This window comes from Rhincodon typus, chromosome 30 (assembly GCF_021869965.1).
Source record: "Rhincodon typus isolate 14 chromosome 30, sRhiTyp1.1, whole genome shotgun sequence".
NCBI classification, from domain to species: domain Eukaryota; kingdom Metazoa; phylum Chordata; class Chondrichthyes; order Orectolobiformes; family Rhincodontidae; genus Rhincodon; species Rhincodon typus.
In genome coordinates, this window is record NC_063361.1 from 23,589,891 (window position 1) to 23,604,879 (window position 14,989).

General features: G+C 40.2%; 1 protein-coding gene across 6 annotated transcripts in view; it reads left to right on the top strand.

The window, feature by feature from the left end:
* etv4 (ETS variant transcription factor 4) overlaps positions 1–14,390 on the top strand; it is a 97,940-nt gene extending 83,550 nt beyond the window's left edge. For 5 of the 6 annotated variants that reach the window (XM_048614729.1, XM_048614731.1, XM_048614730.1 and 2 more), the window contains 2 exons: positions 5,971–6,072; positions 8,255–14,390. In XM_048614729.1, coding sequence (XP_048470686.1) covers positions 5,971–6,072; positions 8,255–8,476 — 324 coding nt within the window. In that variant the 3' untranslated portion in view covers positions 8,477–14,390. Of the gene's footprint in view, positions 1–5,970; positions 6,073–7,955; positions 8,166–8,254 lie in introns of those variants that run through there. The other variant, XM_048614732.1, reaches the window with a different exon arrangement.
* Positions 14,391–14,989: the final 599 nt, after the last annotated feature.

A 14,989-nucleotide genomic window follows, 5' to 3' on the forward strand; every position in this document is an offset into this window, starting at 1 on the left:
TAGTGAAATTCCCCAAGAGGTGATATTGGGACCGTTGTACCCCTGAAATATGCTAATGATCTAGATCTTGGTGTACAGGGAACAATTTCAAAGTTTGCAGTGTACAAAAGCATGGAATAATTGTAAACTGAGAGGACAGCGTACAACTCCAGGGGACACAGACAAGTTGGTGAAGTGGGGAGATAGGTGGCAGATGAGTTTCAGAGCAGAGAAGTGTGAAATGATGCATTTTGTTAGAAGGAACATTGACAGGCAACATAAAATCAGGGGTACAATTCTAAGGGAAGTGCAGGAGCCGAGTGACATGGGTGTATATGTGCATCGATCACTAAAAGTGGCAGGATAGCTGGAGAGCAGTACATAAAGCATACAGTATCCTTGGCGTTATTAATAGGAGCATAGTGTACAAGAGCAAGGAGGTGGTGTTGAACTTGTACAAGATACTTGTTAGACCTCCATTGGTGTATTCTGTACAGTATGGCCGCCACACTGTATAAAAGATGTGAGTGCATTGGAGAGAGCGTGAAAGCAGTTTATAAAAATGGTTTCAGTGATAGGAAACTTCATTTATGAGGAAAGATTGAAGAAATTGGGACTGTTCTCCTTTAAAAGAAGGCTGAGTGGCGATTTGATAAAGTTTTCAAAATCATGAACAGCCTGGGTAGGGTAGATTGGGAAAAACTATTCCTGCTTGAAAAAGGAACAAGAACAAGAGGGCTTAAATTCAGTGATCTCCAAAAGAAGCAAGGGTGAGTTAGTGAAAACATTTTCAGTCAGCAGCAAGTTAGGATCTGAAACGCACTGCCTAAAGGTATGGTGGAAGCAGGTTTAATTGAAGCATTCAAGAGGGCATTGGATAGTTATTTGGAGACAAATAGTGTGTAAGGTTATGCAGAAAAACACTAAGTGATGGTGCTCATTTAACGAGCTGGTGCAAGCCTGATGGGCTGAATGGCCTCCTTCTGTGATTTATGCCTGAATTCCCAATCTGCATTTCCAGTAATCAAGGAAGAGAAATTACAGCATTCTAAACATGAATGCTTCTATTTCCATTGTAAGAATTTTCTAATCAATCAGTTCAAGGATATTACAACACACCCCTGGACCAAGTGGGAGTTGAACTTGGGCCTCCTGACTCAGAGATAGGGACACTACCATTGCACCACTAAAGCCATCTCTATTTCTGTTGCAAACAGAGAACTTTATATAGAGACTGTTGATTCTTCATATTTTCTTTGCTGTCCTTCAATCAGCTTCTGTTTGATTTCAGGAAACTTGGAGTGGAAATCTTTTTGCATTGGTGAACCTTTATGTGCCACTTTCGTGAATGCATGTTTAAGTTAATGCTCACTGCTGTGCATCTTGGAGCTCACATACTCAGAGTAGAATGCAGGGGGCACTTTATCGATTGATTCTTTGATGGGATTCACTACCATAGAAAGTCATTGAGGACAAAACATTGTGTTTTCAAGATGGAGGTAGATATAGCTCTATAAAAACTGAAAGCACCATGGATGCTGTAAATCAGGAACAAAAACAAAGTTGCTGGAAAAGCTCGGCAGGTCTGGCAGCATCTGTGAAGGAAAAAACAGCGTTAACGTTTTGTGTCCAGTGACACTTCCTCTGTAGATATAGCTCTCGTGGCTGAAGGGATATTGGGGGAGGACATTTGTTACGTTCTATCTGCCAGTGTTTCTGGTGGGTGGACTGGGAGAAGTCAGATCAGCTGATGGATTAACTATTGCAGCACTGTCAGATTTTTGCTGGCTAGACTGAAGCCGAAGGCCAGTTATGGAGTGCAGAACCTGGTGCTTGGGAACATGTGAAAAATTCAGCCAGGGCAGGAATCAGCAGTGCAATTTGGAGACTTAATAATCTGCCAGTTTCCATTAGGAACTGACAATGCAACTGGTTTTGCCATCTTGCAATTTGTGTGCAGTAGTGCCCATTTTCCCAGCAGTGCTATTTAATACATGGGTGTACTGATTAAAACCCTGCAATTGAACACTACACTTACAAAGTTTCATTAAGGAAGATAGACATGCCAAGACATTCAATTTGTTAAGCTAGCATTTGACTTGATTTGTAATACTCATTATAATGTAATATTTCAAATTTCTTCAAAACAAAGCGACAACATTTGAGTGATATCTAAATGGTTATCTGCGGATGTAAATTTGAGTTATGGAGCAGGAACTTTCAGACCATGAAATAAAATCCATGGTTCAATTCTGATAAATGGTTCCACTTAAGTAGTTTATTCAGATATGTTCTGCTCACATTAGTATCCCCTAAAATCCTAGGGGCATATGAAGTCTCAATTCACCTAAACCTGCCATTTTCAGCTTTCTCTCCAATCCCTCTCTATTTTGTGTGTAGTTCCACAGATATTTAAAGTCTTCCAACATATCACTCATATGTAGCCATTTAAAACATAAAACACGAGTATTAGTATGATTTTCTGTTTCTTTCTGGTTACAATCTTAGTCCATTTTTATTTGGGTGCTCCTCAGTAAATTATACTCAAGGAAACAGAATTTTCTAATCATCTATAACTCAAGAATTTGCAGCACTTACTAGGGGCAGGAATGATTGAGAATTCTCAGTCCTAATTATTATTGAGTGATCTCTTTGCAGTCGAACACAGGTACACAGACATTAGCCGACATCATGTTTGAGAGGCAATCGTAGGTTTGGGTTTTGTTTTTGAAAGGATGGATATGACGTTTGCTGAAAGAACAGCTAACAAATTCTCCCAAGGACCCTGCTCAAGCTGCTGTTAAAAAACATAAAGGAGAGGTTTCATGATTGTAGAATCCCTATGGTGTGGAAACAGGCCCTTTGGCCCAACAAGTCCACACTGACCCTTGGAACATCCCACCCAGACCCATCCCCCTATAACCCACACACCCCTGAACACTACGGGCAATTTAGCATGGCCAATCTTTGGACTGTGGGAGGAAACCCACGCAGACACAGAGAGAATGTGCAAACTCTGCACAGACAGTCACCTGAGGCTGGAATTGAACCTGAGTCCCTGGCACTGTGAGGCTGCAGTGCTAACCACCGAGCCACCATGCCACCCCCATGTTCCCTTTTGATTGGCTTCTCCTGTTTTTCTATGGGGTTGTGTTCAGTCCCCACTCTGCCAGAACGCCCAAGTTGGAATACGGCAACTCTGCAGAGCAGAAGATTTTACCTGCACCACACTGCTCAGTGACAATGACATTAATATTGTTTGGCATGTTAGCACTTGCGTGATTTCCAGGTTACACCTCCTGAAGGTATTGGCTCACCTAATACCACACCAAGATGACCATTGTGTGAACTAGACTATGGGCATTGACAGGCTATTAATCTGTGTGTACATCATAAACTCACCTCGACTGTTTATGTACATTGTGGCACTATGCAATGGATACCAGTGAGAAATGGAGTTTCTTTTCTCACTGTTCCAAGGTCTTCTCTCATTAGCCCAAATCTATTGAGATTAACTATCTTTGGCGATTGGACCATGTTCCCTGCGGAATGGTTTGGCACAGTACCACCCCTATGCACTAAGCCAATATAATAGCACCCACAATCAGTTAACATTGCAAGGTCTGCCTGGATACCTACGACCTGGGACTCTCACATCATCCACAATGAGCTATTGCTTTCTGCTGGGCCAAGTATCATTTTGATTTGCTGACATAGAAATGGCGTCATTCTCTGCCCAGGACTAGGTGCTGACAGTTAAAAAAATCAACGTTTACAACAAAGCAATAAACAAGGAGATCAGTGACATCCCCATTAGTGTCAGTGGTGATTGATGACTCCATTTAACAAAGTTACTCTCCCTTGGTGCGCAGAACTTCCAGAAAGCATTGTACATTTGAGGGCACATTGTTAAACAAAGACCTGTTGGTTAATGAAGTTCAATGATTTAAACCTTAGGATGTCTACATTTAGACTGTACTTTCAGAGGGAACAATAATAATTAGTTTACTTAGTAAATAATGCTGCACACTGAGGTGAATGGAAATTCTGATCTCTGCTTCGCTAATATTGTTGTCACAAACCCCCACCGGCTGTACACCTATAATGTGACCTACCACATTACAATATGTACATAGCAGCCATAGTTGTCAAATCACTTCCACTGTCCAAAGTTCCACCCGGAGAACGAGCCTGTGGCTGAGCTATTGATGACTGTGAGAATCCATCAATGTTCTCCGAGTGATGCCTTGAAGGTGGGATGACAACTTTGGAAAAATGTGGAAGAAAGCTTAAGCTTGCAGACAAAGACCCAATTCTTTGATGAGAGTAAACACAATTGCTTTCCCTGACTAGCCATTTCTCAGAAGTAGCATTAAATCCTAGTTTCTGTCAGTGACTATTGAGAACTTGTGCAGTCTCTTCTATTGTAACATTCTTTTCTATGATAGTATTTTCTCTTGCTTCTAAGGCTCTTTGGGCTTCTGCTTCCACAGCTACTCATTACTAGCCAGTATCTTATCCAAGTGCCTACTCTTTCTTCCATTGGTGAGACTTCATACTCAGCTGAATCCACAGACCCATTCCAATTGTACCTTCTGGGCACTGATAAGAGTGCTGCCTGTTGGGGGTGCTATCTTGACATGAGATGTTAAAGGTCTGTATGCCCCATCATAAGGATCTAACGATGACCACAAAACCATTATCGATTGTCAGAAAGATCCATCTGTGCTCACCAATGTCCTTCATGGAAGGAAACTGCCCTCCCTGCCTCATATGACCTACTTGTGATTCCAGACCCACAATAATATGATGACTCTTAACTGTCCTCTGAACAATTAAGAATGGACAATAAATGTTGGCCTGGCCAGTGCCCATATCCTGTAAATGAATTAAAAAAAATTAAATGAGCTATGATCTTATTGAATGACAGAGCAAGTCCAGGGGGCAAAATGACCTAAAGCTTCTTCTAATTCTTGTATTTGCATGTTACATCAAGAATATTCATCTCTGCCATGTTGAAAATGTTCTAAAAGTAAATGAGTCTATGGTCATGTGGAAAGGTTGTATCAGCTACACACCAAGCAGATACTTCTTCAAAGTAACAGCTGTGTATTACTGTGCTTACTCGTGAAAGTGAGGGCTACAATTTTAGCAAAAGTGAAACAAAACTCAATAGTATCAAGTGATTCTTTTAAGAATATTTTAATATGGGAAATTTGAAAGGAAATAAGAAGTACTGGAAAAGCACAGAAGCTTTGTCAACATCTGTAAGAAAAACTTACGTTTTAATTTGTACTCAGAACAAATACAAAAAGGTATTCATCCGAACTGTTAACTTACCAAATGAGTGCACTCTGAGGCTTTTATTCTGATGACTAGTTTCTGGGCCCCCGATGATCTGCTGTATTGTCTTATTCAATGGTAACACTTTAATGTTGCTGATTAAGTCCATGTAGACTTCTGAACTCACAAAGTTGTACTGTGAGGGGACTATTATGAAATATTAAATCCATTTTCTGCATCACATTAGGAAAACTCTGCTACTCTTCATAATTTGTTTTTTTTAATTGTTTTTGGGATGTGAATATTGCTGACACAGACTGTGATAATTGCCCAACACGAAGATCCCTCAAGAAGGTAGCTGTGAGTGAGGACAGAAAACACAGATCTCTGTGGTGTTCTGGCCCTGGGGTTCTGTTATTGGGCCCTGATATACCCCTGTCCTGGGCCCTAGTTACAACCCACCTTCTTGAGATGGTGCAATCCCTGAATTTTTGATACGTCTACAGTACATTTTTCTGTAGCAGGTTAATTGACATTCCTATATCATTTCGGAGAGCGGTTAAGAGTCAGCAACATTACTGTGGACCCAGAACCACCTGTAGGCCAGACTGGTTAAAAATGGTGATATCCTTCCCTGAAAGATGGAAAAGACCAGAATCATTCATTTATTTTTGTGCACATGTTGAACAAATGATTTTCCTTCTATAGGTGGCAAGACTGTGGGGAATGCAAAAGAACCGACCAGCCATGAACTATGATAAACTTAGCCGTTCACTTCGCTACTATTATGAGAAGGGGATCATGCAAAAGGTAAGTTCAATGTAATTATTAAAGTGAGCATTTTATAGCTAGCACCTGCATCAAATCAGACAATTGTATAGGTTAAAACTTAGCCCCACAATTGCCCCATCCACCAAACCCTTCTATAAATTGCATGACCAGCTTCTCTGTTCCCTGCCAGTCAGCTAACCCTCTACCTGTGCACATCTCCTGATATCAATCCTCATTTAAGACTTTAACACACTTCCTTTTGCACATCATTGGATAAGACTGCAACTTCCAAAAGACATGTCACAGACACAATCCAATCCAGACAGGACTGGGTCATGAGTTTCAGTTTCAGTTCTACAGTTGAATCTCATAGAATTCCTACAGTGTGGAAAGAGGCCATTTGGCCCATCGAGTCTACACCGACCCTCTGAAGAGCATCCCATTCCTACACTACCTCCCTACCCTGTCTCTGTAACCCTGCATTTCCCGTGACTAAACCATCTAACCTACACATCCCTGGACACTACTGGGCAATTTAGCATGGCCAATCCAGTTAGTCTGCACATCATTGGACTGTGAGAGGAAACAAGAGCACGCAGTGAAATCGCATGCAGACGCTGGGAGAATGTGCAAACTCCATTAAGACAGTCACCCAAGGCTAGAATTGAAACCTGGTGTCTGGCACTGTGAGGTAGCAGTGCTAACCACTGAGCCACTGTGCTGCCTGAAACCAACTCCCCAAATCATATGAAGTAAAATTCAGTATGGGTCATCTGAGATTGTGATAGGGGTGCAGCGGCATTGCCAATTGATCCACCTTGTCAAGATGGGATGGGATGGGAGACTGCAAAATAGACAAGGGAGCAGTCAGACTAAATGCCTCCAGGAGAGAGAATGCAAGACTCAGGAGCAAGCATAGACCACTCTGCCCCACGAGCCTGCTCCGTATTGTAGTAACATCATGGCTGATTTGATGATGGCTTCAACTCTGCTTCATTGTCTGCCTCCCATAACCCTTAAGTCACCTATTGATCAAAAATCTTATCTAACTCAACCTTAAAATTATTTAATGACCAAGCCTGCACTGCTCCCTGAAGAAGGAAATTCGATGACTAATTGCCCCTTGGAAGGGGTGAGGAAATATCTCCTGAGTCTTAAATGGGAGACCGCCAAACTATATCACCCTATTCTCAAATCTTGTGTTTCAATAAAATCGCCTTTCAAATTTCTAAACTCCAATGAGTATAAACCCAACCTGATCAACCTTTCCAAAAATGACCCACAACTTTAGTTGTAATCTTTAAAGGAGCAAACATGTTTCCACTCCCTTTCTTTCTCCTTCCCACTCCCATTAAAGTCCAGACTTAAGAGATCTTTGTATTATGGAGCCAGAATGGTACGCAACCTATATATGGTTAAACTGTAGACTCCCTTGCAGTTTTATTTCCTGTCATTTAGGAACTCTTTGCCAAACAGTTTACAAAACGATTAGCTGACTAAGTTCAGAAAAGAAAGTGGCAGCAATAGGTGAAATAGTAGTGGTGAAATAAGTGTGGAAAATTGGTCGTATGATGGAAAGTCTTTATTTTCTGTTTACTATGCAGTCTATTCTACTGGACTGAAACTACTTCTTAACTTAATTTTTTTTTTGATGGGGAAAGAACACAGTCACATGTTTTCCACATAGTTTTCTGGCCCGGGAACTGATCAGGTGCCAAAAAATTGCAATCTGTTGTGGAGGTACTTAGCACTTTTAGGCTTGCTTTAAGTCTTGCCTTCCAGTAAGTGATCTGGTGTGGCATTGAGCTACGTTAGATCCTTGCTCTGTGCAGTTTTCTAATCCCATCTGAGTCACAGTAATTGGCCTTTACTTCTCTGTGCTAGAGAAAAGTAATTAGCCGGACTTGCACTTCTGTTCACAGAGCACTGATATGCTCGGCAAGTGCATGGATGTGCGGGAATCGGCTGAAGACAGAGGGTTTTCTGTGATGCCCTCCATAGTCAAATGGCCTGCCAAGATTCATGTCAAAGCTTGCACATGAGAAAAAAAAAAGTTTCTGGCAATCATGGAAAATCAATTTCTTCATGAACTGTCAAGGGAGGAGAGGAGAGAACTTGAAAAGAAGTCTGACGCAAGCTCTGAAGTGAACCATTGTTATCCTCTGCATATAGAGCAGCTGGGTGCCCTCTGGTGTACTCCAATGACTGTTGCTGTTTGCAGGTGGCTGGCGAGCGATATGTGTATAAGTTCGTGTGCGAACCTGAAGCGCTCTTCTCTTTGGCATTCCCTGACAATCAGCGGCCACTGCTGAAGTCTGAATTCGATCGGCACGTGAATGAAGAAGACACTGTACCCCTGTCTCATCTGGACGAGAACACCGCCTACATGCCAGATGCAGGCTGCATCAATTCACAGCACTATAACAAAGGATACATGTATTGATCAACAACAAGGCGAATGTTGGGTTTTTAATCTCTCTAATTGCACTGCAACAACTATTAGAAACTGGTAGAAATTATGTTAGAATCTGTTGCTTTAAACATACGAATATCAAATAACTGGGGATATAAAGTCATTGTGTATATGATTTTTAGAGGATTGGTTTGTCTATTTCTTTTCTTGCATATGTCTCACCCAATACATATACACATTGTGCAAGGCTCTTTTGTAGTTTAAGGCAGGGCTTTTTAAAAAAAATCTCATTATTCCCCAATAAGCATCAAATTGATCAAGCCCCAACATGTATTTTATTTGTTCTCAATTTTTTATTGAAAACTGCTATTTTGTGCTTTTTTTTAATTGAGTTTCATTACAAGAGTTTTGTTGTAAAATCTACCAGAACATTTTCAGAAATTTACCCAACATTCAAAGGCTCATGTCTGCTGAATGAACAGATATTCCTTGTTTTCTGACTTTAGTCTGTTTCTCTCCCCCTCTACAGTTGGGACATCTTTGCTTTCTTGCCTCTTTAACTTCTAAGTTTTGTGTTTAATCAGCATTGGTTAACGCCATTTGAGGTCTCCTACTGTAGACTGTGTTTCTGTTTAGCAGAGTAAGACAGTTATTGCAGTAAACAAAAAATCGTAAAAATTGTAATTTGGATATGAATTAAGCAAAGTAGAAAATCACCACATGAGTAAAATGAAAATTAAATAATCTGAATTAAGCAAAATTGAATAGAGGAGTAATGGCAAAGAAATCCAGAAAAATTGGAAGTGAAATTGCAAAACCCAATATTTACTTGTAAAACAAGCATGATATTTTGTTCCACAACACACTAAAGCATAAAATGCATTAAATCACTTCCTTTCAGATACAATTCCATATTCAAACCTAATCTTGAATCGAGTCCATGCTCTGACTAATCAGCTGACTGGTGGTTAGTTTGCTTCACTGCAGACGGAAAAGGTGAATCGAATCTTTGTCATGAAAACACCTTTTTAAAGTGGGGGAGAAGAGTTCTCTTTGAAATGGGATAATCCTGCTTCAGAATCCAGCAGCGTGCAGTATAAATATCAGGCACTTGTAATAGCAGTGTACAATCCACATCAAATCTATGGAGAGGGCATGGATTGTAACTTTGTCACTTCTATTAGGGATTATCATGTAACTGTACATTTAGACATTTTATTATTACTCAAGTATGAGTTTGGGATATGGAAGTAAATGATCCGAGTGACAAATTACTGAAAGTTACATTTCAGATTAATCGGTTGGGGAAATAAATTCTCATTCCAGGAATTAGTGGAATCCAGACAAAAACCTAAACTTTGCTATCTGTATTCTGCCTCAACCATTTCTAAAATATCTGCATTCTGTATCTAGTTCCCAGTGAGCACATGCTCGCAACACAAAACCAACAAAACTTTGCACCAGTGAACAGTCTCTGAGAGCTGACTAGATTAGAAATGACAACGATGACATTTCTCTGTAATTAGAATTAGCCCCCAGTTGGAGGTAATTTTTCTCAAGTATGCAATGACCCAGCACTAGATTTGGAATATACCCCTCCCAATGAATGCAGGGGAACTGGTGGGAGGAGCAGATAATTGAGTGGCATCAAAGATATACCTGTCCCTTTCCTCCCACCAGAGAAATTACATTTTGTTCAACCTTCATGCCTCAGCACTCAATGAGGGACTTAGGCAATTAATCAATGACCACTCGAGGGTCTCATCTGGCATAGGCTGCCATTACTTAGCTGCATTTGGAATGTGAAGGGGTCAGCCTATCAGAAAGGTAAATCCCTGTCTGTCAGTTTGTTTGGGAGGGGGTGGTTTGTGCTAATTTGTGCAAGACCTAGGGTAGGACATTGTCCTCCAGGAGGATCTCTCAAGCAGCCCCTAACTTTGAGTGGTGATCCTGCGTTTGCCTGTCTAGCTGGTGGGCCAAGATCTCTCGTTCTGGGTTTGTAATTCAATGATTATCAGTGAGCTTCCCAATCAGGCATGCATTCTATCCAAGGTCAGCTATGGACTTCTCTCCAGGAAAATTGTCCGCTTTTGAGCTTTGTCTGTAAATGGGAAAATTCTACCTCGGGTGTTGGAAACAGACAATGTTTCATTCCTCTTAAACCCTTTTACCTTGATCAGCATTCAATCCAATACATTCCTGGACGTGATCATTGCTATCTTGCCAGCTCAGGTTGTGCTTTTGTTTGGCTTAAACCCAAATCAGTTTGTCCACCTGCCTGTGCCTGCAGGTTTTGGGAGGTATTACTCATTAAAGAGTTTCTCACAGATTATTTATATCACACTCCCTGTATCATAGCCTTGTATTTCCAGCATGTGCCCCCATGGTAGAAATAAACTAAACATGAAATTGAGAAGTACAAATGGATCATTTACAGTACCCCGATGCAATTAGTTGATATTAGTGTAAGGAACAAAATTAAGAGGAATAAAACTCCACCAGTCATGTATTATTAAGTGAAAATAAGGAATAAATGCCTTGCCAGCCAGTTTAGAGTCTGTACCAGGACTTGTTTAAGTCTTTTATTTACTCACAGGTATTAAGGCTCATCATGTTAATACGGCGGTGGCATAATCTCAGTGAAGTGATGATTAAATTGCATGTGGAGTACTAGGTGCCTCTGTGGCAGAGGAACAGTAAAAGCTACCTCTCGTGTTGACCAGTTGCTATACTGATATGTAAAATATTCATGATGTATTTTAGGTTCACTACTTAAGTCGTAGAAATGTACTAATCGCTTTTGGCCTGTCCCGCAATGACCACATTAGTTGAAACTAAGCTGGTCAATTGTTGCTTTTGTCCTGTTTCCTTAAGACACTCAGCTGGTCTGAAGGAAAAATGGCCTAGTATGGTCAAACGCTTTTAAGGGTAGTCATGAGCCATAACTTTTGCTGATATTTGTAGGAATAAGAACTTTGCAAGGAAGCATGGTATTTATAATGCATGGTTAAAAGACTCATATTATCCAACAGAAGTTGCCATTTTGGACAAGTTCTAAGCATGTTGCACCTGAAATATGCAAGTTTGGGACAATCAATAATTTCAAAATTTCCTTTAAAAATACGTTTATAAAATTAGTGTATGAATCAATTTTCATTTGTTTTGAGGTCCAGATTGAGATCATTTACTTTGCTGTCATCCTGTAAACAGCAAGGTGAGCAAGTAGGTTGCACATTGCCACTACAAATGCAATATCATTGTATTCTGTGCAATGGGTGTTTTATTTTACTTTAAGCTTTTATAAGTTACCGTAATCTTTGCTGACAGATGTGTCTGTTAGATGATGCTGTCTGGTAGTTTATCCTGGGTGTGCTGGCTGAAGGTTGATACCAAGGAGTGGATGCACATCACGAAATTCTTGAACAAAAGAGGATCAAGTTTAAAACACACAGGTTTCTAACCTTGATTTTGCTCTCCTACTGAAAGCATCGATTGCCTGGGTACAATTCAATGATACTAGACCCATATTGGCATATCTTCATGTATACATTTAGGCAATGAGTGTGGGTAGTCCATTTGATATTGAGGTGCATTACTGTCCAGAATAGCCATGTCCATATACAGCTCCCTGCTGGTTTGGGTCACTACTCTAGAATACTGTTGTAAATGTAGAAAATAGAACAAGAGTAGGCCATTCAGCCCATACAGCATGCTCTACCGTTCAATGTGATCATAGTTGATCCTCTAACTCAATGCCATATTCCCAATTTCTTCCTGTAAAATCTAAAAGGAATCTGTATCTTTCTTAAATATTAGTGACTTGGCCTCCACAACGTTCTGTGGTAGAGAATTCTACAGGTTCACTACCCTTTGAGTGAAGAAATGTTTCCCAATCTCAGTCCTAAATGGTCTACTTGACACTGTGACCACTGGTTCAATACTCGCCGACCAGGGAAAACATCCTCCCCACATCTAGCCACTCCAGCCCTGTTGGAATTTTATGTGTTTCAATCAGATGCCCTCTCATCTTTCTAAATGCATGTGAGCACAGGCCTGGTAGAACCAATCTTTCCTTATAGGACAACCTGCTATCCCTGGTATCAGCCTAGTAAACTCCACTCCACCCCTCCTATGGCAAGTATATCCTTTCTTAGGTAGGGAGACCAAAATGCAAACACTCGACAAACTGAAATTCAAAGTTTCTAGCATCTTGTGTTGCCACGGTTCAGTTATATTCTGTTTTTGCCAACTCTGGCATTGGGAAAGCTATCTCCTGCTTTCTGCACAGCCAGATAAATGACAGTACAGAGTATTAATGAAAAACAAACCACCGGTAACCTCCAACTGTAGCACTCACAGTGAGTGTGCAGATGCACCGAATGATGTGGTTTCTTCTTCAATAACTAACTATTCAAAGCGTCTTTATCCAGCATGTAGTGAATGCTTTATATTGAATCTGACAGTAGATCCAACAGGGACTTGAGAGAAATAAGTGGGCAGCACTGGGATATAAAACCAAAGTTACCAGGATCTGGCGGCTGAACACTCAACTCAATGCTTGGATCAAATTTTGTCCAGGGAACACAGTTGTCAATTGTAAAACTCACAAGCAGCTGAACAGTCGGCCACATACAACTGAGAAGTCCATAAATAGCTATCAATTTCTTTTACCCCAATCCCACCCTTTCCCAATACCACCCTAGCTGCATTTATTGCTGATGCAGTTTTCAGAAAATGCCTACGATGGCTCAGTGGGTCCATGATAAAGTAGCTGAGCCACTTGCATTGGGTTTTTACCCCTGAATTATGTTGGATTAGCTAATCTCATCCAGAACATGTGTAGCAAAGTACACAAACTTCTTCTTCACAGGATTAAGAAGCAGGGAGAGTGGAGGGAAGATCCAGAGTTTTCTCCCTCTGCTTGTTATCCAGTGGTTCTTGCTGGATATGCCTGTGCAAGTATTGGATGTATGTCTCCCCTCTACAGTTCAATATCTTGCAACTCTTGGTCGAAGCTCACACACACAAATAAGGACCTGTGGAACAGTGCGTCAGCAATAAATCAATATACCTTCAGGAAGAGAGATGAGGAATTTGGTCAGCAAAATAACATTAGTTTATGTTGAGCAAGAATCATTTTTTAGCACTACTTAAGGAAAATGGCATCAATTATCACAGCAATCAGTGATTATGTAGCATTGTACATATTGCAGATGTTGATCTCAATTGTCACAGTTTGTATAGTTGTTATGGGAAATGGGGCTTTTTTCTAGAAAAAAATGTCTTTTCAAGGGAATGATTGGTGCTGGGGTTGAGAGCTATCTTTTGGTTTCCGACATCTAAGCCCTCCTTTTATTTGCACCCAGGATCCAACTGCATTCCAGGATAGGTTCAAAGCCTCTCTGTTCACTTGTGTACAAAATGAGCTTCAATCTTTCTGTCAATCAGCAGAGTTCACAAGTTAGCAATTTTACTCACAGGAACTATTATGTTATCCAAAGTGGGCACGATTAATATAGTGGAGTGCAGTGACAGTTACCATTCCGAGGTTGAAGCTAGTAGGAGCTTGGAACCACATCTCTCTGTGTAGTATCCTCATCCAGAGTGCTCTTAACTGCCATTTAAGTTCAGGCAGGAAAGTGGCTGTACTTCAGTGCTGTTATCCCCATCCCGATTCAACTAATCTACAAGGTCTGTTTACATCAATTTTCAATTGATGTATTTTAATGATAGGATGAGCCTAAGATTTACTGTACCATTGTTATTTCTTTTATTGAATAGCTTGACAAAATAAAGTGATCATGCATTTGTAAATAATGTAATCTGTTTTTCAAGGATTTTTGCATAAAATAGTTGAATAATGAATTAGCTACGAATGTCGTAGTTGCAATTCATTTGTAAATGAACATTAATCAATAAATTGAAACCATTATACACTCTGTCATTACCAGTTTAACTAGCCTTTTTTAAAGGCATTCTTCAAGCATCTAATTTCTGGTTTATCAATCAGATAGTTTGGGGTTTATATTCATTGAATATCAAATATTTGACAGCAATTCATAGACAATAACTTCATTTGAAATGTGTAGCATTTTATCATGTAAATAAAGTCTTCCAAAACAGACAGCTAAGCAAAATACAAATTACTTTGGAGAAAATAATCCCCATAATATGGGGGAGCATTTCCAACTCCTCAAATAATGACAACCAATCTGAATCATCATCGGAATAGTCAGAAAGGCCTTCTCTCTGAAATCAAGAACCTCTAAATATCCTCCGATATTTATGGGTATAACTGAATTATAGATAAAAATGTCGATTTTGTGTACTTTACATATATTCATTCCCAGGATATGGGGCATCACTGGTTATACCAGTGTTCATTGACTTCCTATTGGACTGACTGGTTTGCTAGAAAAACCATTCAAGAGATCAGCCAAGAGCCAACCATGTTGCTGTGGGTCTGGAGTCCTCTCAACTCGGTAAGAATGGTAGATTTCATCCCTGAAGTACATTAGTGAGCTAGGTAGGTTTTACCAATTT